Below are 27,865 nucleotides of genomic sequence, written 5' to 3' on the forward strand. Positions count from 1 at the left end.
GATAATATATCCCATTATTACATGAAAAGATATCATGGAGTGATTTGAGAGACAGGACATTTGCACAACTTGTGTAGGTAACTGTCCCTGCCGCAACAACTATAACACATTTGACCACAAAATGCGTAATTATCAGAATTGAGTACCCCTTACGAAAATTAACCATGGTTTTATTATAGTAAAAGTGTAGTAACCATTTTTTTTTTTTTGGGCTAATTGATTACCATTTATACAACTACAGTTTTACCACAAATACCATGGTTAAACTATGGTTAGAGTAAAGCCATGGTTTATTTGTGGTTACCATGTTTTTTTTGTAGTAAAACCATGATTCATTTTCGTAAGGGACCCCACAGCACTTTGTTAGAAATCTGTATTTACGCAAAACCCAAACCTCACATCATTCACAGCAGCGCCATCTTTGATTTTTAACGGGAGGGAAAGCGAGGCTGTGATGGATAGACGCTTTTCCTGAGTGGGCTGTACTGTTATTTCATGTATTTTTGGATTGTTCCGCTGACGAAACACTGTATTATTAATAATAATTTTAAGTACGACAGTTATAACCAAGCTACAATGGGTTTTGTGTAGGCCTAGCGAATATTTTAATGATTAAATACAGATTGCCGTCTTTCACAACATGACCACACCACATTCAACAAAAAATGATGACTGGTTTGAGGTGAACGAAAACATTTATGATTTTAAACAGTGTTGTTAAAGCTAAAATGATTCAAAATCGTTTTCAGTAATTGATATAAATATTAAATTAATGTTAGATGAAGATTAAGCTTAAAAAGTAAAGGAAAACTTGTTTAAGTTGACATTACTAAAATAAAAAAGATACATAGAAATCCTTTCAAACTACTAAAAATGACAAAATTATTGCTTTACTCCAACTGAAAATGTACTTTTAAAGTGAATGTAAACCCACTTAAATGTAGGCCTATGTGCATATTTAACAGTAGCGAGTAGAGGGACTGACCAGTAAGAATAAAGTATTCAAGAGCACCATGTAAATTTGAGGCAAAACCAAAACCTCATTGGGTTGCAAATCTATGACCTAATCAATTACAAAGCTTTATATTTAGAAAAATCCTCCATTGCTTTATTTATGCAATTCAACTCCCTACTGAGGAAGGAGGATATCAAGCAGACACACATCTGCATCACGAATGAGTGAGACACAGACAGGCACACAGGAAACACGCAGGAAGGGCTGTCTGGAGAAGACTTAAACAGAAGTCTGGTGTATTTCTCTTTTCCAGCTTAAAGGTTTTTGCCTGAAAGACAAGTTTTCACAGGCTTATGCAACAAGATCAGAAGAACACAGAAGAAAAGAAGAGACGAGGCGAGAGGGAAAAGAGGATGTCCAGAGGGACTGACAGGAAACCAGTGACGTAGAAGCAAACACAAACACAGCAATCCCCAAAACACACATCAATCAGATCATATCTAAATTACTGTCTGTGCCCTTTATGACACACACACAGAATTTGTTGTCTTTAAACAGTCACCTTTATTGTTAACACCTGCTTACATAAAACATTTTTTGCATTGTTACAAAATCATAGAAAAAAACCCCATAAAGAACTGTCAAAGAAAACAACCAATAACTTAAAAAGACTTACAGAATACTCAGGTGTCAGAAGCCACACGAGTCAGTATTAGACAGACAATACAGTCAATAGTACATTCTTCTTTAACTATTAACCTAAATAAACTTCCTGTGTTCAGCTGACAAGTGACTGTCGGCTGTCATGAGTATTCTCCAAGACATGCAAAAGCATGTTCAAACTAAGGGCACGGTGTGCAAAGGTGATGGAGAAGGTTTTTCCGAGTGTGGATGGGTGTGAGCGTGTTTTACTGGGCCCTTCTGGACATCAGCATCTCTCGAATGTTGTCCTCCGCGTCTTTAACGCTGCGCTCCAGGTATGTCTTCTTTTGCTGTGGAGAAAACAGAGGGGGAAAAGACTAAATTAAGTTTCGGAATTCGGAAACATCAGAAGGTTTTTTCATTCTGAACACACCCTTTTACTCCCCAAACTACGTGACAGAGCTGTTAAAATTCTTTAAGATAAGATAAGATGAAGATGTTTTTTTGGATCGCGTTCAAAGATGGTCGAAACACGAATTAAACTTTGATTGCTCAGGTCAAATATGGTTAAAGGTTTCTCATCGTCTCTAAATACACACAAAAAACCCTTTTCAAACAGAACAGACAAGTAGTAAGATTCTGTTAAAGCAAAGGTGCTGCCTGCTAGAGAAAGTGTCAATGTATTACGCAACGTGTGCCAGGATGTGTAATCACACACTGTAGAGCAACAGGCCTCTACCTGAAGTCTTCCGACAATGTGTTGCAAAAGAAGTGAGTCAAATGCACAGCGCACACACACACACACACACACAGAAAACCTTTGCCCAAGGCGATGGGGCACCATCTCATAGACACAATAAATATGAAATTAGCAATTTTGAACACAACACAAATGTTGTGTTAAACAAGCCATGTTTTTACCTTATATCCCAATTTCACGCAAGTCATTAAAAATAACCAAACGTGTGCTGTATTTTAATTTTATGTGGTTGTAGGTCGAAACGTGGCTTGTGGCCTGACATCCCTGTAATGATTTAAGTACAGGCATGGGTTTACAACTGTAACTAAGCATTACTGCGCATTAGCTCACTGTTGTCTGGGAATCCCACCCTTCCTCTATCCCCCCTCAGTCACATATGACTAGCCTAATGCAGCTAGACTCTCAAAAACCAAATGATATGACAGTAACCTTAAAGGGATAGTTCACTCAAAAATGTAAATTGTCATCATTTACTCAAACGTTCGTTCATCTTTGAAACATAAATTAAATTTTTAATGAAACATGAGGGATCTCTGTCCATTCCACCAAAATGCTTAAAAAAAGTTCAAAAAGATTTAAAAGTAGGTTTTAAGGTGCGGTCAAAAATTCACTAATTTCAATAGGAATTCATGCAATCTGGAAATTTGTGTGAGGGCGAAATATTACCCCATGCAGATTGTTGCTTAAGTGGATTCGCTTAGTCAACCAAAACAAAGCTGCTAGGTTTGAAAGTCTTTTGGTCAACACAGCAAATTCTGGTAACCAACTGAAGTCAATCCAAAATCTGCATATGCAATTTGCATATCATAGCGGTTTTTGTATGGAATGTTCTTTCAATGGAGGGGGCTGAAATCTCCCAATTTTCATTAAAGGGGTGGTAAACCACGATTTCACTATTCTAACTTTAGCTAGCGTGTAATGTTGCTGCTTGAGCATAAACAACATCTGCAAAGTTACAACGTTCAAAGTTTAAAGCAAAGGGATATATTTGCTCTTAAAGAAATCCATTTCTAAGGACTACAGCAAACGGCCAGTAGGCGACTACACACATTCCTCCAGGGTTGGTGACATCACCAGCCTCAATATTTACATAAACCCCTCCTCCGTGAATATTAAATAAGGGGGGGTGAGGCCATTTTGTATCGCTGTTGTTGTGGTATAGTGGTATAGGCAGGAGTGGTGTTGCTGCAATGCCGACGAAACACTGTTATTTTCATCCGGATTGCAGGTCTGGGGATGGGCGTTTAACATACAGCATGTTATATGCATGTGTTTGAGACAGAGGGGAACAGGTCTCAGATATATGCTGTCCATCATAAAGCACGAGACAGACAGGGTCAGAGGAGAAGACTGGAAAATGTGACATAATGGACAATATTCGTCCGTTGCAATTCATGAGCGGTTCAGTGTGAATGCACGACGGGCGCGCCTCTCGCTGCACATTTCACGGAGGAAAATATCCACAATCTTCGCGAGTTCAATGTCGGATTTGCACAACGTCAGATGCGCGAGACAAACACTGCCAGTGCGTGGATGCACGACGCGCGCGCTGCACATTTCGCGGAGGAAAACATCCACAATCTTTGCGAGTTCAATGCCGGATTTGCACCTCAGCTTGTCCTGAAAGCTGGATTTACAAACAGAAGCTGTTTACGGGCCACAACCTGTAAGTCTGATTTATTTTTCGTCTATGTGTTTTCCTGTAATAGGTTGTAGCAAGGAAGTAAACAGATGACAACGCTGCTCTGCAAACCAGTCTGTTAAATGCTCATTCATATTTAAAGTTATCCGACGAACGCCTAACGTTACAAACACCTAACGTTAAAATCTCAACAGCGAACTTGGCATTAGTGTAAATTATTCTTTGATTAGAGCTTTAATGTATTGTTTATCTACAGGCATGCTAAACATGGTTCTGTGTGTGATTTGGCTCCTAGTAAAGCCAGTGTTTAGTGTTCGTTTTGGGTTAATAGTTCTTGCCACAGATATTTGGCTATAATCGTTCTAAAAATACAAAAGTGCCATTCAGTAGCGATCACTATAGATCCGCAGTCTTTACTCTTGAGGACTGAACAGGTTCTGCTCGATCATCTTCACTAAAATGTTCTGGGTCTGATTCGGGCTCAGATTGGTGTGGTTTTATTGACGCCATTGTTTCTAATACTGAACAAAGCACAGTCTACCGGTAAAGGTAAGGGGCGTGACGTTTCCGACAAACGTGCACTAGGCGGTTAGCGAATCACAACACACTGGGCCAGCTAACCAATCTGAGCCCATTGCGTATTTTTGAGGGACTGGCTTCATACAACCCGGAAAGCATCAGACCGTTTTACAAGGAGGGACAGAGCAGTGTAGAATAAAGGTCAAATATATGAAAAATAATGCAATTCTTTTTGAAAACGAAGCATGAACACATGTTACAGTGCACCCCACAAACACAATCAAGCCTTCAAAAGAATGCGTTTTACCACCCCTTTAAAAACACCTTAATTTGTGTTTCAAAGATGAACAAAACTCTTATAGGTTTGGAACAACATGAGGGTGAGTAACTGATGACTTTTCTTTTTTTGGTGAACTATCTTTAAACGTTTGGTGGCTTAGTACAAAAAAAGAGCAAACTATCTATTTCTGCTTTTAAAGAATTTGGTGTTGTTCACTTGGTTTTGAATGCATTGTCTTGTTTTCCTAGTAACAGGCTCATGTTTTGACCATTGCATGAAAACAGAGGTGTTCAGTTACGTTTTATTACCGCAAACAGATTTTCCATTCAAACTACGCCAAATGTGTCACAGATACGCAAAACGAGTACATGGAATGAGACAACTATCCAAACCGTGTCCTATAAGACGCAAGAGTCAATTGTACATTGAAGAGAAGGTATATTTTTGGAATCTCATCCGGCTTGTTTATGTACAAACTGCTTGTGTATTTTTGTACGTGCCTTTGTAGATACAGATGATACAGGTTACCAACATCATGCTTGCTTGTTTTTTCATGAGAGGGCGAGGTTTGATGGGTTTTCACACCATGGCATCTGTTTTGTGATACGTCTGCATGCCATAGCGAGGAGGAAAATATTCCCTGAGCAAGCATGATAAGAGATATGATAACAATTGATATCAGCTTACCCATACCTCCCCATTATGGAGATCTACAGAAAAGCCACTTATTTATAGATTGCAGAGCTTGGAAAAGCAGAGAAAAGGTCACGGAAATATTTCAGAGGGCAGAATATGACACGGGAGGGAAAACAATGGCCAACAGGGGTGTGCAGAATGTTACATTACCCCCTCAACTGATCTGATAGAGTTAGACTGTGAGTGGTACAATAGACACTGATGACTTGTCTGGCAGCCTTTAAATATTTTTTCCCTTTCATCCATTAACAAAAAATGTCACCACCATCAGAACACCCAGAATGCATGTACAGAAAAATTGTTATTCCAGGTTTCTATCAAAAATATGTCGACAACCACAGAAAATATTTTGGAATCATCTCTCAGTTTGTACAAACAAATGTACATTTTACAGTATCACACAGAGTGGAAAATATTTATACAATACTATTCCAAAGTTTGGGGTGAAAGAAGTGTCTCGGGGTGTTTTCACACTCGAGTCCGAACTCAGACTCCTTTAAGAGGACTAAGAGGTGAACCAAGTGAAAAAGGACCCAGTTCTCTTTAAATTCACACTGTCCCTAAAAGAGGACTCGGATCCTTTTTTGGTCCGCTTAAGTAGGAATGTCGTCTCAGATCTCTTTGTGTTTATACTGCTGCTTTTTGGATCTAGTCCATTTCAGTGTTTGATGGCTGAGGCCTTCAAAATTGAATCACATTCACTTACATTGTCTGCTGAATAAGCTTAAATCGAAGTTGATCTTTTGCACAAAAATATAAATTTTGTTGCAATACTACATCCACATGCTTGCACTATATCACATATCCACCTTTGTAAATAACACTTATTTTGAATTGTTTTCCTTGAATCAATATTTTCATTGCAGAAGGCAATGATAACATCAGTATAGAAAAAATAACACAATAGTACAAATGTAATAAAAGAAAGATGGAAATGAAATAAACTGCTTTACATTTTACAGGTACACCTAAAAACAGTAGATATATAATAAGAAAAAGACTAATCAAATGAAAAAATAAATCTGCACATTCTTCACTGTATGAATAAAATGTGTACTGGTTCTACTGATTCTTATATTAGGCTGCTGTCAGTTTAAGAATTACAGTAATGCACAGATCCAATATACTGATATACATACAAACATGATTTCTTCCGGTTTACATTCACTTAAAGGGATAGTTCACCCAAAATTGAAAATTACCTCATGCTTTACCATCCTAGGTGTATATGACATTCTTCTTTTAGACGAACACAATATTAAGTTATTTTAAAAAATGTCCTGGCTCTTCCAAGATTTATAATGGCAGTGAAGCCCAAAAAAGCGCATCCATTCATTATAAAAGTAATCCACAAGGCTCCGGGGGGTTAATAAAGGCCTTCTGAAGCAAATCAATGGGGTTGTGTAAGAAAAATATCCATATTTAACACGTTATATTAAGTAAAATATCTAGTTTCCGACTGACTGCTTTCCGTATTCAACTTGAGAAAAAAGCGTATTTTGGGTTGCCATTCACTGCCATTATAATACTTGGATAAGACAGGACATTCTTTTTTTATATAACTCCGATTTTATTCGTCTGAAATAAGAATGTCATATACACCTAGGATAGCTTGAGGGTGAGTAAATTTTTGGGTGAACTATCCCTTTAAGAAAAAACCAACTGTTTATGTGAAGCTTGTGTTTTTGACAAAGCAATAAGAAGCATTTTTTTTTTTTACTCCAGTCTTCAGGGTCACATGATCCATCAGAAAAAAAGTGACCCCAAAATTTTGAACAGTAAAGTCTGAACTGAATGTGTACTGCAAAGTAATGGTATGAAAACACATTTTCATATAGAGTTGTCCCCATAGGCTGCATGCAAAACCACTAAAATTGTGGCATGTGCAGTCTGATTTCCAAGCAAATGACTCTTATGAACCGGTTCTTTAAAAAATAATTCAAAAAGGCCCACAAACTCAGTTAATGGTTTGAATCAGTCTGAAACATCCTTCATTAAATGAGCTACATTTTCAGATAAAAGTGTATTCCAGTGGTTTATTTACGGATTTCTCTCATTTTGGGTGGGGCAGGTATGCCTAAAATAAACACTAGAGTACAAGCTGAAAAACGAAAGGGGAATCCTGTTCCGTTCGCTCAGTGAATCATATGCAAAAGACAAGAAGCTCCAGATATCCATGGGAAATTCTGTGTAATACTGTTGTATTAATAACTACTACATCCGTGTTAGGCAAGTGTCCGCAGGAACAGAAATGATCCTAACTCAGTGGCGTTTGCCTCCTACACAGCTCTGCTGAGCCGAATGCGAAACAATCAATCTTTTGACTGCATGAATGTCCTGTTTGGTACATGTATGTGTGTGTCTTGTTCACTTTCAGACATCTCCACAAAGCTCTGAAATAGCACCATTTAAATGCTGATCTCTTCGATGAATCGGTCAAAGTAAGCCAGACTCTAAAAAATGTTTTGTACATTTTTACAGAAAAATAATTTAAAAATACTATTGTAAAAATCTTTTATTTGGTTAACTGGTGAAAAACTGTTTAACATCACATTCATTTTACTGTATACATGCATGTTTTTTTGCTAAATAAAAAAAAAATATGAATTACTATACAACTTTTTATATAAAAACGTTTTACTGTAGCATTCCCAAAAGACCCCGCGTGATTATATTTTGTTTCAACTATTTTATCTTACACTAGGAAGCCGGGAGTTGCTACTAGTGACTCTTCAATTCAGACAGGAGCACCCCAAATTTAGTCATCGAGGATTCTCTGCTGTTATTGTTATTTTTATTTCTTATGGATCTGTTGTGATTATTTTATCGCCTTTTCTATGTAAAGCACTTTAAATTCCCAATGCGTATGTAATGTGCTATATAAATAAACTTGCCTTGCCCTGGCTTACAGATTAGTTACATCTATTGAATTATTTTGGTGTTGTGTTACCCTGATGGAATTTTGTCTTTGAGTGTATGACCCTGTGCTCCGTCTACACACATAAGTATTGATCATGTTTCATGGACAGGCAACTTACAATGAACGTAGGATTTTTTACAGTTTTACCACCTGTATTATTATGGTGGTTAAAAGTATTCTATGGTACAATGCAGATTTGGGTAGTTTGAGTAGATTATATAATGGTATATTAACATAATATCCCCTAATGAAATATACAGTAATAAGTTGAAAAATATGCCACCATGTAATACTTGTAACATTGTCATAATTTCTGCCAACCACAGCTACCAGTGTTTTTTTTTTACAGTGCAATTTCACAGCACACAGGTATACAGGGGGGGAAAAAAAGCTCTAAATCACCTCAACATGGACAATGTAATATGAAAGGTCACATCAGGACCATAATAAAATATTAAAATACTAAAAAGTCCAATCAATGCACCAATTTTTGCACTAAACCGGTTATCATCAAAGGTATGAACCCAACAGCTAATAGGGGACTCCCCATTGCCCAAACACGCTGTGTTATGGAAACACTACTCTCCATGCGGATAATGATACCTCAGAAGACTGACCTTCCCAGAACAATGCGGAAGAAGGCACAAAGAGAGGTCTTATGGCTCTCTTTTCTGCGGTTCTGTCTGAATCGGACAGCAGAAGCCATTCATTGTTGTGGCCTGAATGGATCTTCTCATGGGAGTGAGGGCCGCCCATAGTGACTTCTATCAGAACACAGATGACAGGGCAGATAGTCTGCGCAGACACTGCTGTAAAAGAGCCCTTTGTTGTTGCCGGCTCCGCTACAAAAGGCAGAGGTGACGCATCTGAAAAGAGTTGACCTGCCGCATAGGGCGACAGAACGGATGAGCGGCAAAGAACAGATTTTCATATGCCAACATTCCACTTTAGCAGAATCAAACATAAATAACAGCTAAAGGAATGTTGCTGTAGCGATATATAATTCTAGAGAAAAGAAGGTGGAAATATGCCTCTGGGTAAAAGGCTTCATTCTGAAGTGAAAACAAACCAGTTTCGAGTTGCAGGGATGTTTGTCTTGCAGAAACAAAAGATGTATTCTTTAAAGTGCCATTGAAACAGGAACTGTAGCTTTACCTGGTGTATTGGTCTACAAGCAAAAAAAAGCACTGTTCAATTTTGAGAATTTTGGTTATTTGGCTTTTCCTAATGTGTTATTTCAGACTAGTGGAAAGTAAACATTCAAAATACACTTTTAAGTGTTCATTTTATTACACTTCATCTGTTTGTGTCTGTAGATTTCAAATTACATTACATTTAGACCTGTTCATTTTTGGGTTAGACAGTGAATCGAGTCGATTCACGATTCAATATAAGAAACATTTTTGCAAATTCATGAGATTCAATTAAGTGCATTCACAGGATTATTTAAATGCTTCCCCTAAAATGTCTTAAGACTACAGGATTTTTAGGATGATTTATCCCTGAATAAGCCCTCCCTGAGATAAAATCTTGTCCAGGACCTTGGTCGCTTATTTGGCGCAGAGTAATGCAAGGTGTTTTCAGATCAAATCTAAGGGTGTGTTCACACTTGTCAGGTTTGGTTTGATTAAAACCAACCCTGGTGCAATTGCTCTTAGGAGCGGTTTCCCTTTTACGTACAGGTGTCAGAAACACTGTCTCCTTGCAGAAGATCTTTGTTTGTGTGCAACGGAGGAATTCCTGACGCTGACTCCTTTACACATTCTTCACCAGTTCTCAGCTGGTCAAAATACCATCATATGTACGCACATACAACTTAGCCCAGAACACAGCATTGTTTTGGATGTTCGGTAAGCTCCATCTCAAAAAATTTTTTTTTTGCATCTTTAGGTTCAGTCTTGAAAATGACAGAAGTGAACCAGGACTGAATGTTTTATTTTCTTTTTTTGTTCAGGACCAAAAGAACCAAGATAACCGAACTACACGTGTGAACACACTCTTAAACCTCCCAATCTGCTCGAGGACAGCATTGGGACCGCCCTTAGTTGGTGCAAATTACACAGCCTTCATGGGGACAAAGAGTGCAAAAAACCCTTTTGTCCATTGTTAGATGTTAGCTTGTGTTAGTTTTATGCGTCTTAGCAGCCGGAGCTACTTATCTGTGTTTATGTATATGATGAGTTACGCAGATACTGGGCTACTCCACAGCGGTTGTCGTCCCATTTTAAACATTGTTTTTGCTACATCCATGCAATAAATGTGCATCATTGAATAAGCGTGGTTTTAAACCAGTCTGAGCTATAGAAATGTATCTTCATACTTACAAGTAAAGCTTCATGTTACAGGATTTTATCTATTTCCATGACTTTATCAATGGTTTGAGTGGTTTGACTCAAGACTATAGCGCTATTGTGAAAGAGTTCAACTGTTAGCAGTGGTCGTCCTGAGGAGAGATCAAACTGGCTGCTCAAAAACTGCTATGGATGGAGAGCGAGGGCAATCAAGTGAAAGGCGGTAAAGAGTGCAGCATATATATGAGATCTGTGAGAGTGCGAATGATGTCGCAGTGTCTCCATTAATTTGCCTATGTAATCATTTAATGCTTAATGATGTCGCAGTGTCTCCATTAATTTGCCTATGTAATCATTTAATGCTTATATATTTTAAAAGATATCGAATCGCGATTCATTAGATTCTTAGCATTTTAAATTGATTATTGACTGAAACAAATGATTCACGATACAAAAATCCAAGATCGATGCATATGCATCATCAGGATTTGTAATGGATGCATCAAGAAAACGAGTGAATCATTACACCCCAAGTACAAATCTTTAAAGGCCTTTTCTCAAAATTAGTCTCCTGCACTAGGCGAGAAATCCCCACGTCAGAACATACACCAAACCTTTAAGTTTTATTTATGAATGTTTTTAAGAAGGGGTTTGTTCATGTCATTTGCCTGATTTTATACATTTTATTCCTAAAAATGTTAGATTTTTTTCTGGCTGTTGACAGTATTTTCTGGTTTATGTGGTGACAAAAATAGATATCAAAACTCCCTTCTTTTGAACATGGCTTTATCCAATGTATTCTTGCATATTTAATACAATGAATAATTTGCATATTTAAACATTTCAGAAAACTTGTAATACAAAATATTATTGCAATTCTTAATGTAATCAATCATCTGGGGAAGCATACAGTATATGTTAGTTATTTTTACCCTATTCACCTGAGGCGTCTTGTCTTAAATCCTTCAAAAGAAAAATGGTAATTTCGATTGTATTTACTATATAATTATTACAGTAACACCTACAGAACATTAAAGGGGTGAGGAATCCATGAATTTCAGTGGCGGCAGTGTGGTTGACATCTTAAATTACAAGACAAAGTCCCCTCTCTGCGTTTGGGTTTTTATAGTCCAATATAAATTCATGGTTCATTTGATGTTTACACAGTTTCCAGGTTACAGGCTTATGGAACATTAATAACCTCACACGATCACCAATATCCCCCAATAAACGCCATGTAGAGTTTCGGGTCAGCTGATCCAATTTTATATAATGTTAGTTAATCTAGCTGGCAAACATATATTATGAGGTTGTGTCAAAACTGCGCTTGTGATAGTCTAGCAAGCATTAATTGTTCATAACTACAAATCAATCAGTAAACAATGACAGCTTATTAACATTACATTTGTATCATTTCCAGATGTTGCAGATGTTCTTTGTAATATTTAGCACCATTTAAAAGTAAGTGTGTGTGTGTGTGTGTTGGGGGTATTAACCCTTTATTGCTGAATAAAGGGTTAATAAATTATTCAGCAATGATACATTAAATTGACCAATTGTGACAGTAAAGTAATTAACATTGTTACAAAAAATGATATTAAAATACAAATAAATCTCTTTTGTGGTAGGCCAGTCCAAGTTCTGGTGGGGGCAAGTAAAAAGATGCGTTATCTTAGAAATTGTTTAACTCACTATTTCATCTCATATGTTATATATTATTTTAATACTGTAAATTTGATGGGCAATTTTAAGTGAAAGTAAATTCTATGCCACTGTTGAAATCAAGAGTACAAAGTACTCTGCAGTGCAGCGGGTGTGAGGAGACTGTCTCAAAGAAGATGTAGTCATGAAAGTGCCATGTAAGGACACTTGTCCCCATGCACTGACACCCAAGCCATGCAACTAATTCTGCAGCATCTCCCTCCTGCTGCCACTGGAGTATTAATAACATGCTTCTCCCATCTTTCACTGCAAATACAGCAAACAATACCGCACTAAGACTCAGGGAAGGGAGCTGACAGATCCATAACAGCCCTGTCAACAGGTTTCCCTCACACGCTTCACTATAGACTTCCCCCCCGCTGCGGGCAAGAAGCCCATCTGCATCGTGGGCCAATTATGACCTCATAACAGAACCAGCAGTGGTGTTATTGTCACCCCAGGAGTCATCAGTCATGTATGGGAATCACGAGGGTGGTGAGTGGGCCAAGGCACCTCTCCGATGCTGACGACATCATGTTACCTCGTAACGTATTGCCTCGCATCCACGCTGTGTGAATACGGAGGCCAAAGGAGTCATGAGTTCATTTGCTCCCTGAGATCTAAATGCGGTGCCAATATGTACTAGGCGGGAAATGACAGCTATGTGGTTTAACTGTACACAGGCGTTAAAAAAGCAAGGAGCCTTCTGAAACATTTGTGTGACTCAGGGGTTGTCTTTCAATCATATCACAATCACCATCATTAAAATTGGTGCACAAAAATCTTCTTATGAAAGAAGTTTGATTTATATGATGAACCGATTTAATTTAGGCTTTTATTCACTTATAAACATGCAGCGCATCACGTATGGTAAACTAAACACAGAAGCTTATGTGTGAATCAAGTGTGTGAATCAATTCCAAGAGGGTCTTTGCACCATTTGGTGCTCGGGTCCTAATAAATACAATAGAACAAAGATACACATGAAAAAATCAGTGCTTTATGATTCATTTTCTCTTTCTCTTTTGTCGTTTGATTAACATAAGCGTTGACACAAACAGCTGTGGGTATATTAGGCTGCTATCACTTTAAGACGAATGCGCGGATCCAATATAATGATACGCATCAGTTGTTTACAACATATAAACTAATGTTTACGAGGATACTCGCCGAGACAGGCATTTTGACTTAATTTTGATTGCACATGTCCGTTCCTGCTCAAAAGGAAGAGAGAGAACTGTGTGCATGCACAGAAAACAGTGCACGAGTTCCAGTCAGGTTATTTTCAGGAATTCTTCTTACATTTTGTCTTAAGACAAAATATTGTCTTAAAAAAAAAAAAGATCATTCTTAAGAAAGGTTTCTGGGAATACAAATATTTACATTTATTCTTAAAGGGTAACTAAACCCCTGCTCAGAGCTTAACTCCACCCACTGGCAATTTTTTTAAAATGCTGGAAAAGTGGGCAGAGCCCAACGGAGACAGAGGGGACGAACCGAGGGCGGGGCTGAGCGGAGGGCGTGCACCTGAGACCCGCGGTGACGGGTTGATTGACAGCTGTCTGACTCGCGAGTCGCAAAGATGGAGAATGACTGGAGTGACGCCAGCTTTGCAACAGAACGGTCATTTCTCCTACCTTCACCTGAAGTGGAGGAGGGTGAAAGATCTGTAGACACAGACCCGGAGCCTTATCAATGCGAGCCGCTGCTCAAACTGCGTTAACTCCCGATGCAGACGATGAAGCAGCAGCGCAAGAGAACTGACCTAATCTATGAACAGTCAACCCTTACACTGAATGCCACTAAAAATAGATCAGATATCTGATATACATACGATGTATTTTCATTCAAATTAACGGAATCAATAAGTTCAGACCTAAAAGCCTATTATAAACGGATTTCCTCAAATAAGTTAGACTATATACACCAGCACGGTGTTCGTTACGGAGGCAACCACTTGCGTGTCAGGGTTTGAAAGCGCGTCTCATGTATGAAAATGATCTGTACACATGACGGGCGGCAATAATATCGCAAGAAAAGCCTGACGTGTACTGACAATTGCATGATTTAACCGTATTTTCTTCATTACAATGTTAAAGCAAGTGTCAAGTCAGTTTCATTCATAATGTTTACTTCATGTAACATGACAGTTCATACTGGAGTGAAGCCGTTCTCCTCATGTGATTGGGGGAAACATTTCTGAGGGCGTGGTGAGCTCGTGCCAGGGGCGCGGATAGTGAGCCGTTGGAAGTACCATCATACGTCACGATGTACCACAACGTCCAATAGGAAAATTCAACTGCAGTAGCCACCGTTCAACCTTAAGAGGGCAGCACTTTGGCGGTTTTACACCATATTTTATGGGATTAAAACACTTTATACTCAAATGTCAAAACATTTACTCGAATCAATGAACAGCATTAATAAAGCCCCAGTATTACAGATTATTAACTGAAAAAAATTGGTTTAGGGTTTAGTTACCCTTTAAGTTAGAAAATAAAATTAAAAGCAGGTAATTTTATTTTTTAAGAATGTTTTGTAAATCTAGCCACTATGAGATACGTGATGGTCACGATGGAATGAAATAAGCTGTAGTCGGTTTTGACACTGGAGTTGAGCTGCCTCACATGCTGCGCTCTCACTCGCTCTCTGTCTGTTGAGGGAAGCCCTGGGCCTCGTTCCAGATGTCACCAGCCCTGCATTGATTCACAATGATGTCATGACCGAGCCTGGAATTACACCCAAACTGCCCAGTGCACCGAAGCCAAAGACAGACAGGCCCAGACACGATGCAGAACGCACACTCTGGGCCAGAACACACACAGAGCTCAGAAATACTGTATTTGAGTGAACGCCCATGATCTCACAGGCCTCATTTACACTTCAGGTTCACTTCCTTTCATCTCATTTGCCTTTTCAATGCAGAGTTCCTGCAAAATAGCATTAGGTGAAGTAATGAATGCGCATATGCAAAGTTGGGATGTGGATGAGTAATTGATTAGAGTGTAAATACATTATTCAAACTATGCAAATTGATCAGCCTTTACAAGGAAATACATTTCCCACATCACTTTGACGTCAAATATACGCAGTGCCTCTCTAAGCAAAGTATACATTTTCTTACAGGCAAATAGGTTAAATTTCACCAATTATTATTTGATTAATATCATATTAAAATACACGTATATACGACAAACCCTGAGATATGAGACAAATAAGCCTACTTCCCGGTAGAGAACTTCTTTATCAAATGCAGTGCTTATTCTGACAATACATAAATTCAGAAGCAGCTAAAGTTTAAAAACTATCATTCAAACGTTTGAAGTCGCATCTTATTCTCTCCAAGACTGTCATTACTCCAGTCCTCAGTGTCACATGATCCTTCAGAAATCATTCTAATATGCTGATTTGCTGCTCAAGAAACATTTGTCATCCTTATCACTGTGCTGATTAAATATTTGTTTGTCTGGAAAACGTGATACTTTTTTTCAGGATTCTTGGATAAATAGAAAGTTTAAAAGAACAGCATTTATTTGAAAATCTTGTAACAATGTAAATGTCTTTACAGTCACTTTTGATCAATCAAATGCATCCTTGTTGAATGAAAACATTTTCAATGACTGACAGATCCCAAGCTTTTAAACGGTAGTGCATGACCCCAATGGCAGCCGTCTACGTTTTATTTGGATTTCAATGTAAAAACTAACTAATTTAGTTTTAAAGGTGCAGTGTGTGCTATTTATGATGATCTTTTGAGAGAAATCCAATATAATATACATAACTATGTTTTCAGTGGTGTATAAAGACCTTACATAATGTACCGTTATGTTTTTATTACCTTAGCTTAGAATGAGCCATTTCTATCTACATACACTTACACACATCCCACATCCCTTACAGTGAAATCGCCATTTTGCGCTGTCATGTTTCTACAGTAGCCCTAAACGGAAAAACTTCTCTACAGAGTGCTAGTCACTCTCTGCTCTCTCCGACGACGTCATTTTTGTCCTGTGTCGGCCACCGTAGCTTCTCTATTAGCTTTGAAAGGGAGGGGTGAGCGGTGGGTGATTGCAATTCACAATATCACTACTAGAGATGTGACGGAAAGAACATTTTCCCACCAGAGGCTTTTTAAATACCTAATTTTAAACCGAAAGTAAAATGCGCACGGCCGCTCTGGCATTCATAACGGAGCAGTGCGGAGCAAAGCGAGTGTTTTCAATTAATTCTTATGAAAGTTAAGCTTCCATAGGCATGAACTGAAAACGCACCAGACTGGACACGCACTGTGAATGACTGTGCGGCCATGAATGAATGCCCGTGCCCTCATGCTCATTTTACTTTCGGTTTAGAATTAGCGCCAATTCGGGGGCGGGCTGCTTGAATTGTGGGTTCATTAGCCTATTATTCTAAATTAAAAACAACAATACAGTACAATGACAAACTCACTTAAATAGGCGCTTTTACATTTCGCTTTGACACCAAATCTTCTGCGATCATCTTGTCTGTCAGCTCTTCGCTCTCGTGATGAATGAGCGTTTGCTGCTGCGTTTGTGCTGCGACTCACGTTCGGCTCACACTGTATTGAGCAGACAAGTTCAGGTTTTAATTGTAGTGTCTGTCTAACTAATCTAAATTATTTTATTACTATAAAAATCAAAACGACGGTGGGGGCAGTGCCACAGTGGGCAAGTGATGTAACCGGTGTTGTGTCTGAACACCGGTAACACAGACTATCGCAGCAAGCCTACTGACCAATAGATGCCACTAAAATTCACACACTGCACCTTTAGTTTAAAACATTATTTACTACAAAATGTAAAGCTACAAAATTAAATATTCCCATGTCTATTACACAGAACCCGTGGTTCAAATTATCAAGATGAAAGAAAGAAAGAAAGAAAGAAAGACGAGTTAGCTGTTTATACTTCTTATACCTAAAAAGATGCTAGACAATTTTTATAGCCAAAGGATAAATACTTGGTATGGTCATGAGTCATGACTTCATCAAAAATGTGTTGTGGATCTATATAGTAAACACAGAGTCTGAGCTGGAAAGAGATGAAGAAATGACTGCATGACACATCAGACCCTGACAGATGAAAGGTGAACTAGACTATAGTACCTGATCTACAAAGGCCCTGTTTACACCTGTTATTAAGATGCGTTTTGTTCGATCAGATCACAAGTAGATGAGAGAAACACATTCCCATTTACACCTAGTGTTTTAATCCATCTCATTTGTCCACTTTCAACCACTTCTGTCCTGATTTCTTCGAGGGGAAGGTCTATGGGCAGGTAAATGTACGGGCTTTTTCAGATCTTTAGATCTAATGGATGAAATAAGCTCATGCAATTTAAATATGAATGCAAAGGGGGTCCAACGGAAAACCTAAAGAGAGCATCAGCTTTCCGTTTCTGCTCTGACAGCCGCGAGACCACGCCGAACACGGAGAGTGCGTGTTAGAAATGTGAGAGAACATTGTGCTTGGTACGTTTTTCATCTTCAAACGAATCTTTGATCTACAAAGTTTCTCATCTGGCTAGTTCGCTTTTCCCATAATGTTTACGCATTAGGTCAATAGGCATTCAAATACATTCGAACAGATGAGCGTTTACACCACATAAGCAATGTGGTTGAATGCGTTTTCGACTACCCCTGGAAGTGGTCGAAAGTGGACGAGCTCAAAACGTTTTACACCTGTATTTAGCGTCGTCCACTTGTAAACTGATCAACAAAAACGCATCTTAATACCAGGTGTAAACAGGGCCAAAATGTCTCATCTGTGTTTCACTGAACTGTGGCACATTGCAATTCATCTGCACTGATATCTCACATTCTGCTTAAATATGACCCATGCAGATGATTTGCCACAATGGTAGGTGACATGAGCCTTTCCAAACTTGCAAAGTTTTAAAATATCTTTCCCACATGCAAAATGCATAGAAGGACGTCTCATGGTATGACACCTCGATGAGCTGGCTTATTAAAAATTTTCACCTAACGGGGTTAATATCTTGGAAAAATGCAAAACTGATAAAGGGGGAAGTTGCCAGCAAACGCCTGCTGCATTCCCCTCATGTCATGCAGTCTGTTTGAAATAGGAGGCTGCTGTCTGTGTCAGAAAGCAGGACCTCCCATGAGTCCACAGGTGGTCACACTCGCACCTGAAATTCAGGAAAACACCTGAACAGCTGCCTTTTCGATGACATCAGTGAAATGTATGTGAACCTTGTCTGAACAAACACATTAGTTCACATAGTGACTGATGTGGTCACTACTCACAAGTTTCATGAGCTGTATAACTCCAACATAACTACACTGTAAAAAAATATTTAAAAAGTAAGTTACCTGGTTGCCTTAATTTTGAGTTCATTGAAATTAAAAACTTGAGTTAATACAATGAACATTTGAGAATCAACATCACCCTTTATTCAAATATTATTAAAAGATTTTGTAAGCATATTGCCTAATTGTGTTTTATTTGTAATAATGCAGTGAAACATGCCAAATTGTGCCATTTTCATTATTTATCACTTTGTTTTTTATTTATGTGGTTCAGATTTATTTATTTATTAAATCAATTTCCTTCGTTGTATTAACTGAAATTTTTAATTTCAATGAACTCAAAATTTTAAGGCAACCAGATTACTTACTTTTTTAAGTTAAACCAACAATATTTTTTTACAGTGTACTGCTTGACCAAAGGCCTGAAGACAACACCTGTCAGGCACCAAATGTGGGAATTGCAGTGCCAAGCCACTCAGATGGGTGGTAATTTCATTACGGATTGGAGTTGTCACTTACAGTAGCAAAAAATATTTTGGTATGATAAGACAGGTCAAAGAGAAAAGCTGTGTGTAGCCAGCTGCCATGTAAGGTGCTTACTGAATGCTTTCTAAAAGATGCTTTCTTCAGCTAATTACTTAAAGGGGCTATATGCGTTTTTCTGAAATTTAAACTCGCGACTGACACCTGTGGCCAAAAAACAGAACTGCTCTTATTTTCTGCTCGCTCTCGCAGCGGTGGTGACGTCACATTCCGCAGACAGCGCGGGGAAAAACGACCCGCCAGAAAATAGGAAAAATAGGATACAGGCTTATAGGTGCACCCACTGTGAGCGGACAAGGTGTCAGTATGCTCATCAGGAGATGTTTGAGTCATAAATGGTAAAATAAAAAGGCTATTGTTACGTTTATTTTGGGGAAAAAGTTGCATATAGCCCCTTTAACGTTTTACTGTTATATTCTATGTGGTGAAAATGCTACAGTCATGCATATATAATTTAAAAAAAAATTTTTTTTTGCTATAATTTTAATTATACCATGGTCTGTTTGACTTAGTTCCAGTCGTTTTAATTAGTTCTACATTATTGCGCTGCTTTCACTTAAGCACAAAGGTCACAGAGAGAAATCTGAGATTGAGCTGTGCGCACACACAGAATCTTTCAGGAGTACAGAAACGTATCAACACTGCCCTGAGACTTTTATTGATAAAATAGCTTCACTACTGAATCGATACATTATATTTCTTAGCAAAGATGATTTAAAGTGGGCAGATATACTAGATCTAACGAGCCATAACAGACAAAAATAACCATAATTTAACTGCTTTGCGTCAGGTGGTTCTTTGCATTTAACAATGCTTAATGCACAGCTAGCCACGGATTATCCCTTGCATATATTATGCATTTTGATAAAAGATTATTGAGTGTCAAACTTACACCACTGTTCAAAAGTTTGGGGTGAGTAACACTCTTTCGTACTCACCAAGGCTGCATTTATTTGATAAAAATATAGTAAAACAGCAATATTTTTACAATTAAAAATAACCTTTTCTATTTAGATATATTATAAAATGTAATGTATCCCTGTGATATAAATTATAAATGTCTTTACAGTCACTTTTTATCAAGTTAGTACATCTTTGCTGAATAAAAGTGTGAATTAAATATAAAAATCTTCAAGACCCCAAACTTTTAAACAGTAGTGTACACATACACAAGCAATTATATTTTAGAAAAAGTGGTGATAGAGTTATAACTAACATTTATAAGAAAAATATATTATGAAATATACTTATAATAAAGTAATACAACTCTTTCAAAGAACAGTTTAAAAAAAATGCAATAGAAAATCTGTAATAAAGAAATCTGACTGGATGATAAATAGTTTTATGGATCCTGCCTATATCATAATGTCTATGCTCCATCTGGACACAATCAAAAAGTACTCAACAACAACGATTGAATTACTGAATTAAATATAAGGCTAGTGATCTCAGAAGACCTGTGACAAAATACTATTCAACACCCCAAAAAAGGAAAACATGATGTGACAATCAATTGTGGTCATTTTCATAAAAGCCCACGCGTAGATGACGACGATAACATTTGTCATCTAAATTTCCTTATAATCAGAGGCGGACAGTATTTAAGTATTTTTACTCTCCAGTTTCCAAGTAATTTTATTTTTCAAGTATATGTACTTTATCTGTGTTCTTCTTTGGAAAACATTTACTTCACAACCTTCCATAATATTGTACTTTTTACTGCACTATGTTTCACATTGTTGAATATCATTTAATACTTAATTAAACTAAAAATGCAGTATTGTATACTTTTACTCAAGTAAGAAAGTACTACATTTTTAATGTAATTAAGTATTAAATGTAAAAAAACAACAACTTTTATTTATGAAATGTAGTGCAGTAAATTACATTATAAATTATGCTTTGGAATGTAATGAATTAAAAGTTTTCCAAAGAAAAACACTGATAAAATATATACTTGAAAAATGTACTGGAGTAGAAAGTAAAAATACTTAAGTACTGTCCACCTCGGAGTCCAATTAAGAATGAACATCAGCTCTTTATCAGAATTATTTCAGACTACCTACACAGTTCCCCAGTGCAACTTTCTCACTGACTATAATAATTGTCAGTGGACTATGAATTTATAAAGTATTTTACAAAAACAAAGATGGTTTGTTGGTTGGCAGGACATTACTCACAAATAAAGACAAATAAAGAAGGAGCCAGAAGGATGACGGCTGTAATAATGTGACATGCGGCAAGTGAATGTTTGTGAGAAGATAAGTATATCATGAGGGCCATACAGCTCATGTGGTTTTTACAAATAGTGATGGGAACGCTGTGATGTATGCCCATCATTTTAACCACACATACCAAACAATGAGCGTGAAATTCTGAGTGTACTTGCAAAACTGTAGGAGAAGCTTGTAAAGGGCAAAAAATAACCACACAAGCATTTGAGTTTCTGAGCATGCTACAGGACTGCCTGCTGTGTAAACCCTTAAACACTAAACAGGGCAGGAACTACAACTCGGAGATCCTGTATCAAATGTACCCTGATCTGTAGTTAGTGTTCCTGGAGCTCATCGTTCAAGAAGTGAACAGAGTGAATAAAATGTTTCATCTGGAAAATGCAAATCCATGCAAGCTCTTTCATGAACTGATCACGCTCTTCCTGAACCTACTCAGAAGAGTTGCAAAAATCAACCTGGCGGACATGACTCGGTGGGTCGAGTTTATTGATTTTTAAGTGACCACAGAAAGCAACCATCTGCCTCTCTCTGCAGTTGACTGTGGCCTAAAGTTCCAAATGGAGCTGGATAATGGAAAGCTTCCCATATCCGATGCAGAGAACATTAAACACTGCTGCAAAGCATACCTGTGTTTGACCACATTTGACCACAAATATGCAGCAGCTTCAGTCTCTTGTGGCACTGAGCCAGAAAAAAACCAGTTAGCCTCTATATCACTTCTTTGTCTGTACACTAGAGATCTTGCAAAGCTTAATCAGCAGTGAAGAGTCCTGAACACATCGTCATGGGTATACACAGAGGACCGCCAAGTGAAGAAGTTCTGGATTGACGCGGCATTGCCATTCAGCAATGCAGTGGTTGAACGCGCATTCTCTGAGATGAATTTGATAAAGACAAAACTGCGCAGCAGAATGAAGGACACCCTTCAGGAGAACATATTTCGCATTCGAGCCTTCATGAAAAGACAAGGAATCTGCGGTCATCAGTTTGAACCAACCAAAAAGAGAGGCTGGCCTTGTTCAATACAAACATGTATGACAAGGAGCAAGAAGAAAAAGAGTGGCAACAGAAAAGACAATAAATCTGTAAATATTTAATTCAAATAGTTCTAAAGCGCAATCTTAAGGTAATATGATTTTTCACTCACCTTCAAGTTGTTCCAAACCTGCATGAGTTCCCTTTTTCTGCTGAACACTTAAGGAGGTATTTTGAAGAATATGGGTAACCAAACAGTTGATGCATCCCATTGACTTCCATAGAATGAAAAGAAAATACTATGGAAGTCAATGGGGCCCATCAAATTATATTTTTCAAAATAACTTATTTTGTGTTCAGCAGAAGACAAAAATTCATACACGTTTGAAACAACTTTGTTGCGAAAACCTGGCAACCCTGAATCACACTACAAATACAAGATACTAGGCTCTGTTTATACCAGGTATTAATATCCGTCTCGGGTGATTTGATCACAAGTGGTCAACCTAATTGCATCACCACTCACACCACATGCACTTCAAAAGCATCTCCTGTGATTGGATTTTATCAAGGGGGGGTCTTTCATTTCAGGAGTGCATATTACTAACTGTCACTGTATCAATGTACATTACTGTGCGAAAGTTTGGGTTTGGTAAGATTTCTTTTTTTTTTTTTTTAAAGAAGTCTCTTATGCTCAACAAGGCTGCATTTATTTGAAAGTGAAAGTAAAAGTGAAGTGACGTACGGTCAAGTATATACTTGGAATACTTGATACTTGGAATTTGTGCTCTGCATTTAACCCATCCAAGTGCACAAACACACACACACACACACACACACACACACACACACACACACACACCCACCGTGAACACACCCAGAGCAGTGGGCGGCCATATTGCTGCGGCGCCCAGGGAGCAGTTGGGGGTTCGGTGCCTTGCTCAAAGGTCTCACCTCAGTCGTGGTATTGAGGGTGGAGGAGAGCGCTGGTTATTCACTCCCCCCACCGACAATTCCTGCCGGACCCGAGACTCGAACCCGCAACCTTTGGGTTACAAGTCCGACTCTCTAACCATTAGGCCATGATCATATACATAAAATGTTGTGAAATTAAACGTTACTAGTTTTCCGTGGCACATGATCCTGATGTTGCTGCTCAAGAAACATTTCTTATTATCAATGGTGAAAACAGTTGATCCGCTTAATATTTTGGTGGAAACCATGAAATTTCCTACTTTTTCTGAAGAAAATAATTGAAATCTCAGAAATACAGGAATCAGGCACCAGGTTTATTCTTGCCTATTTATTGCGAAAATTTTAATAAAGTCAAAATGATATTTAGGATCCCATTTATTGACAACCATATACAACCACCATGCTGTCTAGATAAAGGCTAGGCTATTTTGGTGTGTATAAAACATACAATATGCTTCAAATGATTATTTGAATATGCATTACATGAAATATACACTAATTTAACGGCAAGACAAGGCGATGTAGCTAATGTGGAAAAAACTAATGCAAAATACCAGTCACAGAATCAATCTTTCTGCCCTCCGCCATGTTTAAAGTTCACGCCCAACTCGAGAACTTGGGTATCAGAATTATCCCCGAGCTTCCTAGTGGTATTTATGACTTGAGAGGGCATTCATGTCCAATTTTTAACTAGGAAACTCTCACTTACTACGATAATTTGATAGCACGTGAAGGCAGCATTAAAGGGTCATGAAACTCTAAACCAAAATTTCTGAGATTTTAACAGAAGTATGTGTGTTGAACATCATGTTAGACAACGTTACCATCTGAATGTGGGAGAAAACTAGTTAATTTGAATCCTTTTAGCTCTATTTTCAACTTCCTGGTTTAAATTCATCTTCATATTAACGTCATAGGTTGTGACGTTTTCTCGTATTATAGTACGGCGATGACTCATCGATGTCTCACAATTATTCATGAGACTGCGTGTCTTTGTCCTATTAGAAGACGCGTTGCTTAATTCATGACAGCACGCGTTGATAGGCAGTTTCCTCTGACTGGCGCTTCAAACAGTGAGATCGCACACAGTAAGTGAGAGATGCATTAATGGATCAAAAACTAGTGTTTTTTTCCGCTTTGTATGAGTTTCTGCGTTGTATATGTTCTCTTCAATAGATCCTGAGTCTTCACACAAATGCGATGGAATGGTAGTGGGGATCTGAATTTTATTTTTTACTATATCTAAATGTAATCATTACTGTGTTTTTAAGACAAACATGATGTTTAAAGCGGAATACTAATACACTTCATTAAATAATTTTCAGATATGATCTACATTTAGTTTCTTAACTTTTACCCAAAGAGAAATATTAGTGTCACTGTTGGCATACTGAAAAAGTTCTATTCAATATCTATGGAATTCTACCATTTGTTTCAAAATGATACATAAACAACCAATTTTAAAACAAATGTTGTTTTATCACTGGTGGATTGACAGATGAGCATGAAATTATTACATATTACAACCCCAAATCAGAAAAAGTTGGGACAGTATGGAAAACGCAAAAAAAAAAAAAAGAAGTGATTTCTAAATTTACTTTGATTTGTATTTCATTGCAGACAATATGAACACAAAATATTTCATGTTTTGTCTGGTCAACTTCATGTAATTTGTAAATATGCATCCTTTCCTGTCATTCAGACCTGCAACACATTTCAAAAAAAGTTGGGACAGGAGCGATTTAGGGCTAGTAATGAGGTAAAATGGTTAAATAATGATGTGATTTGAAACAGGTGATGTCAACAGGTGATTGTAATTATGATTTGGTACAAAAGCAGCATCCAAGAAAGGTCTAATCCTTTAGGAGCAAAGATGGGCCGAAGATCGCCAGTTTGCCAACAAATACGTGCGAAAAAACAATGTTCCTCAAAGAAAGATAGGAAGAGATTTGGATATTTCACATTCAACAGTGCATAACATAATTAAAAGATTCAAGGAATCTGGAGGAATTTCAGTGCGTAAAGGACAAGGGCGCAAGCCTAAGCTGAGCAACCGTGATCTCTGATCCCTCAGGCGGCACTGCATCAAGAATCGTCATTCATCTATAAGCGATATCACCACATGGGCTCAGGACTACTTTGGCAAACCTTTGTCAAGTACCACAATACGTAGTTACATCCACAAATGCCAGTTAAAACTGTACTGTGCCAAAAGGAAGCCCTATGTTAACAGTGTCCAGAAGCGCCGTCGACTTCTCTGGGCTCGGAGGCATCTGGGATGGACCATCACACAGTGGAAACGTGTACTGTGGTCAGATGAATCAGTATTTCAGGTATTTTTTGGGATGAATGGACGCCGTGTGCTCCGGACCAAAGAAGAAAAGGATCATCCAGACTGTTACCAGCAACAAGTCCAAAAGCCAGGGTCTGTCATGGTATGGGGCTGTGTCAGTGCCCTTGGCAAAGGTAACTTGCACTTCTGTGAAGGCACCATTAATGCTGAAAAGTACATAGAGATTTTGGAGCATAATATGCTGCCTTCAAGAAGACATCTTTTCCAGGGACGTCCATGCATTTTTTAACAAGACAATGCAAAACCCCATTCTGCACACATTACAAAGTCCTGGCTGCGGAGGAAGAGGGTACGGGTACTTGACTGGCCTGCCTGCAGTCCCGACCTGTCTCCAATAGAGAATGTGTGGTGCATTTTGAAATGCAAAATGCGACAACGAAGACCCCGTACTGTTGCCCACCTTAAGACTTTGTTTGCAGGAAGAATGGGACAAAATTACACCTGAAACACTTCATCACTTGGTGTCTTCAGTACCTAAACGTCTTTTAAGTGTTGTGAAAAGGAATGGCAACATTACAAAGTGGTAAATGCTTTACTGTCCCGACTTTTTTTGAAATGTGTTGCAGGTCTGAATGACAGGAAAGGATGCATATTTACAAATGACATGAAGTTGACCAGACAAAACATGAAATATTTTGTGTTCATATTGTCTGCAATGAAATACAAGTCAAAGTAAATTTAGAAATCACTTCTTTTTTTTTCTTTTTTTTTTGCGTTTTCCATACTGTCCCAACTTTTTCTGATTTGGGGTTGTAGCATTTACACTACAAATGCAATTGTGTCACAAGCCACACCTCTAATATGTGGGTTCAGTGACTGTATTCCAAAATGCTTTAACCTTATTTACACCTGTATTTATTTAACATTGGCCACTTGTGAGAGATGGATGTTAATACCAGGTATAAGTTACAGTTTTGAGGTGCTTGACAGCGTGCAGCTGTCTGAGAGAGATGCTTAATAAATGTTTTGTGCTTCTAACTTACCTCAAGCTCCTTGATCTTGTCATCTGCCGTCTTCTGCTTTTCCAAAAGCTGATTGGTAATCTCATTTTTTGACTGTAGAATGAACCTGGAAAAAGTGAGGAGGTGGTCAAAATAATGAACAGAGTGGGAAAAAGTCTCAGTCAGGCCCAGATTTTACACCAACAGAAATGTACATACATGCGTCCTGCTCCCTCAAACATGCGAGTGGTGTCAGGGAGTGACGTGATCTCTGCATGCGTGAGGTTGGCGTGCTTCTTCATGCGGCTCAGCTGTTCGATCTGCAGGTCTGCCAGCTTCGCCTTCTGCTGGGTGTCAATCATTTTAGCCTGCAACTCTCCAAAGGCCTGTGGTGTACAGATGTGAGGAGGATTGAAGTTTGAGTTGAATGAGATCTGCTGCAATATAATAACTTTTTTTCATGCCCTCAAACACATGTTAAAACAAGGTTGTTGGATGGCAGTTATTACAAAGGGTTTATTCTATACAACATACTTAACTATGAATGAAAGTGCATAAATAACAGAAACCTAAAATTTAGACTAGACTCTCCACTTTTGCTAAAGGTTTACAATGGTAACCATAGACTTAACCATATAACGTAGTAACAACAACCGTCAACAGTCAAAAATACCCATAAATTTGAGAAAATTACAGACCCATTTTGAAAGCTTCTTGAACAATTTTATGTATGTATACATATTCATTTATAAAGGGTTAACAGTAGTTACAAAAGGTGTCAAATGTTATTTTGACTTTACACCCAAAATAAATAATAAATTAAAAGGTTTCTAGTGCACCGAGGTTATATTGACATTTCACATTGCTTTTACAGTCCCATTCCATAATTCTGATCTACCTTAGTTAAAAAAAAAAAAACGAAAAACATTTTACTCGCTATTTTATCATGACGAACTCATAAACCTGTTTAGTTTATGTGAATAAATCTGTAAAGCACCGTTTACCTTCTTCAACTCGAGGTCTACGGGAGCCGCCATGATGCTGGGAGAAGAATGGGTCACTGCGCATGCGTTGCACAAAGAGCTCAAAACCTAGTGAGCGACCTGCATAGACAGCATTCTCGGTTTCGAAATAGCAGCTGATGCGCAA

At 38.1% G+C, this 27,865-nt stretch overlaps 1 protein-coding gene across 1 annotated transcript; it reads right to left on the minus strand.

The window, feature by feature from the left end:
• Window positions 1-210: 210 nt before the first annotated feature.
• pfdn1 (prefoldin subunit 1) lies at window positions 211-27,787 on the minus strand. Its single transcript, XM_079835099.1, has 4 exons — window positions 27,721-27,787; window positions 26,936-27,102; window positions 26,759-26,843; window positions 211-1,947 (listed from the first exon to the last, which is right to left on the minus strand). The coding sequence occupies exons 1-4, from the start codon at window positions 27,751-27,753 to the stop codon at window positions 1,864-1,866; spliced, it is 369 nt and encodes a 122-aa protein (XP_079691225.1). The 5' UTR covers window positions 27,754-27,787; the 3' UTR covers window positions 211-1,863.
• Between the last annotated feature and the right edge of the window lie 78 nt (window positions 27,788-27,865).

Source organism: Gobio gobio, assembly GCF_949357685.1.
Source record: "Gobio gobio genome assembly, chromosome: 14".
NCBI lineage: Eukaryota > Metazoa > Chordata > Actinopteri > Cypriniformes > Gobionidae > Gobio > Gobio gobio.

What these genes read in the sequence shown, in the direction of transcription:
- pfdn1 (XM_079835099.1), bottom strand. Translation starts at nt 27,753, where the DNA reads ATGGCGGCTCCCGTAGACCTCGAGTTGAAGAAG. An exon ending in TAGACCTCGAGTTGAAGAAG is followed by an intron (nt 27,103 to 27,720) that starts GTAAACGGTGCT and finishes TGTACACCACAG; the next exon opens with GCCTTTGGAGAGTTGCAGGC. An exon ending in ACAAGATCAAGGAGCTTGAG is followed by an intron (nt 1,948 to 26,758) that starts GTAAGTTAGAAG and finishes TTTTCTCCACAG; the next exon opens with CAAAAGAAGACATACCTGGA.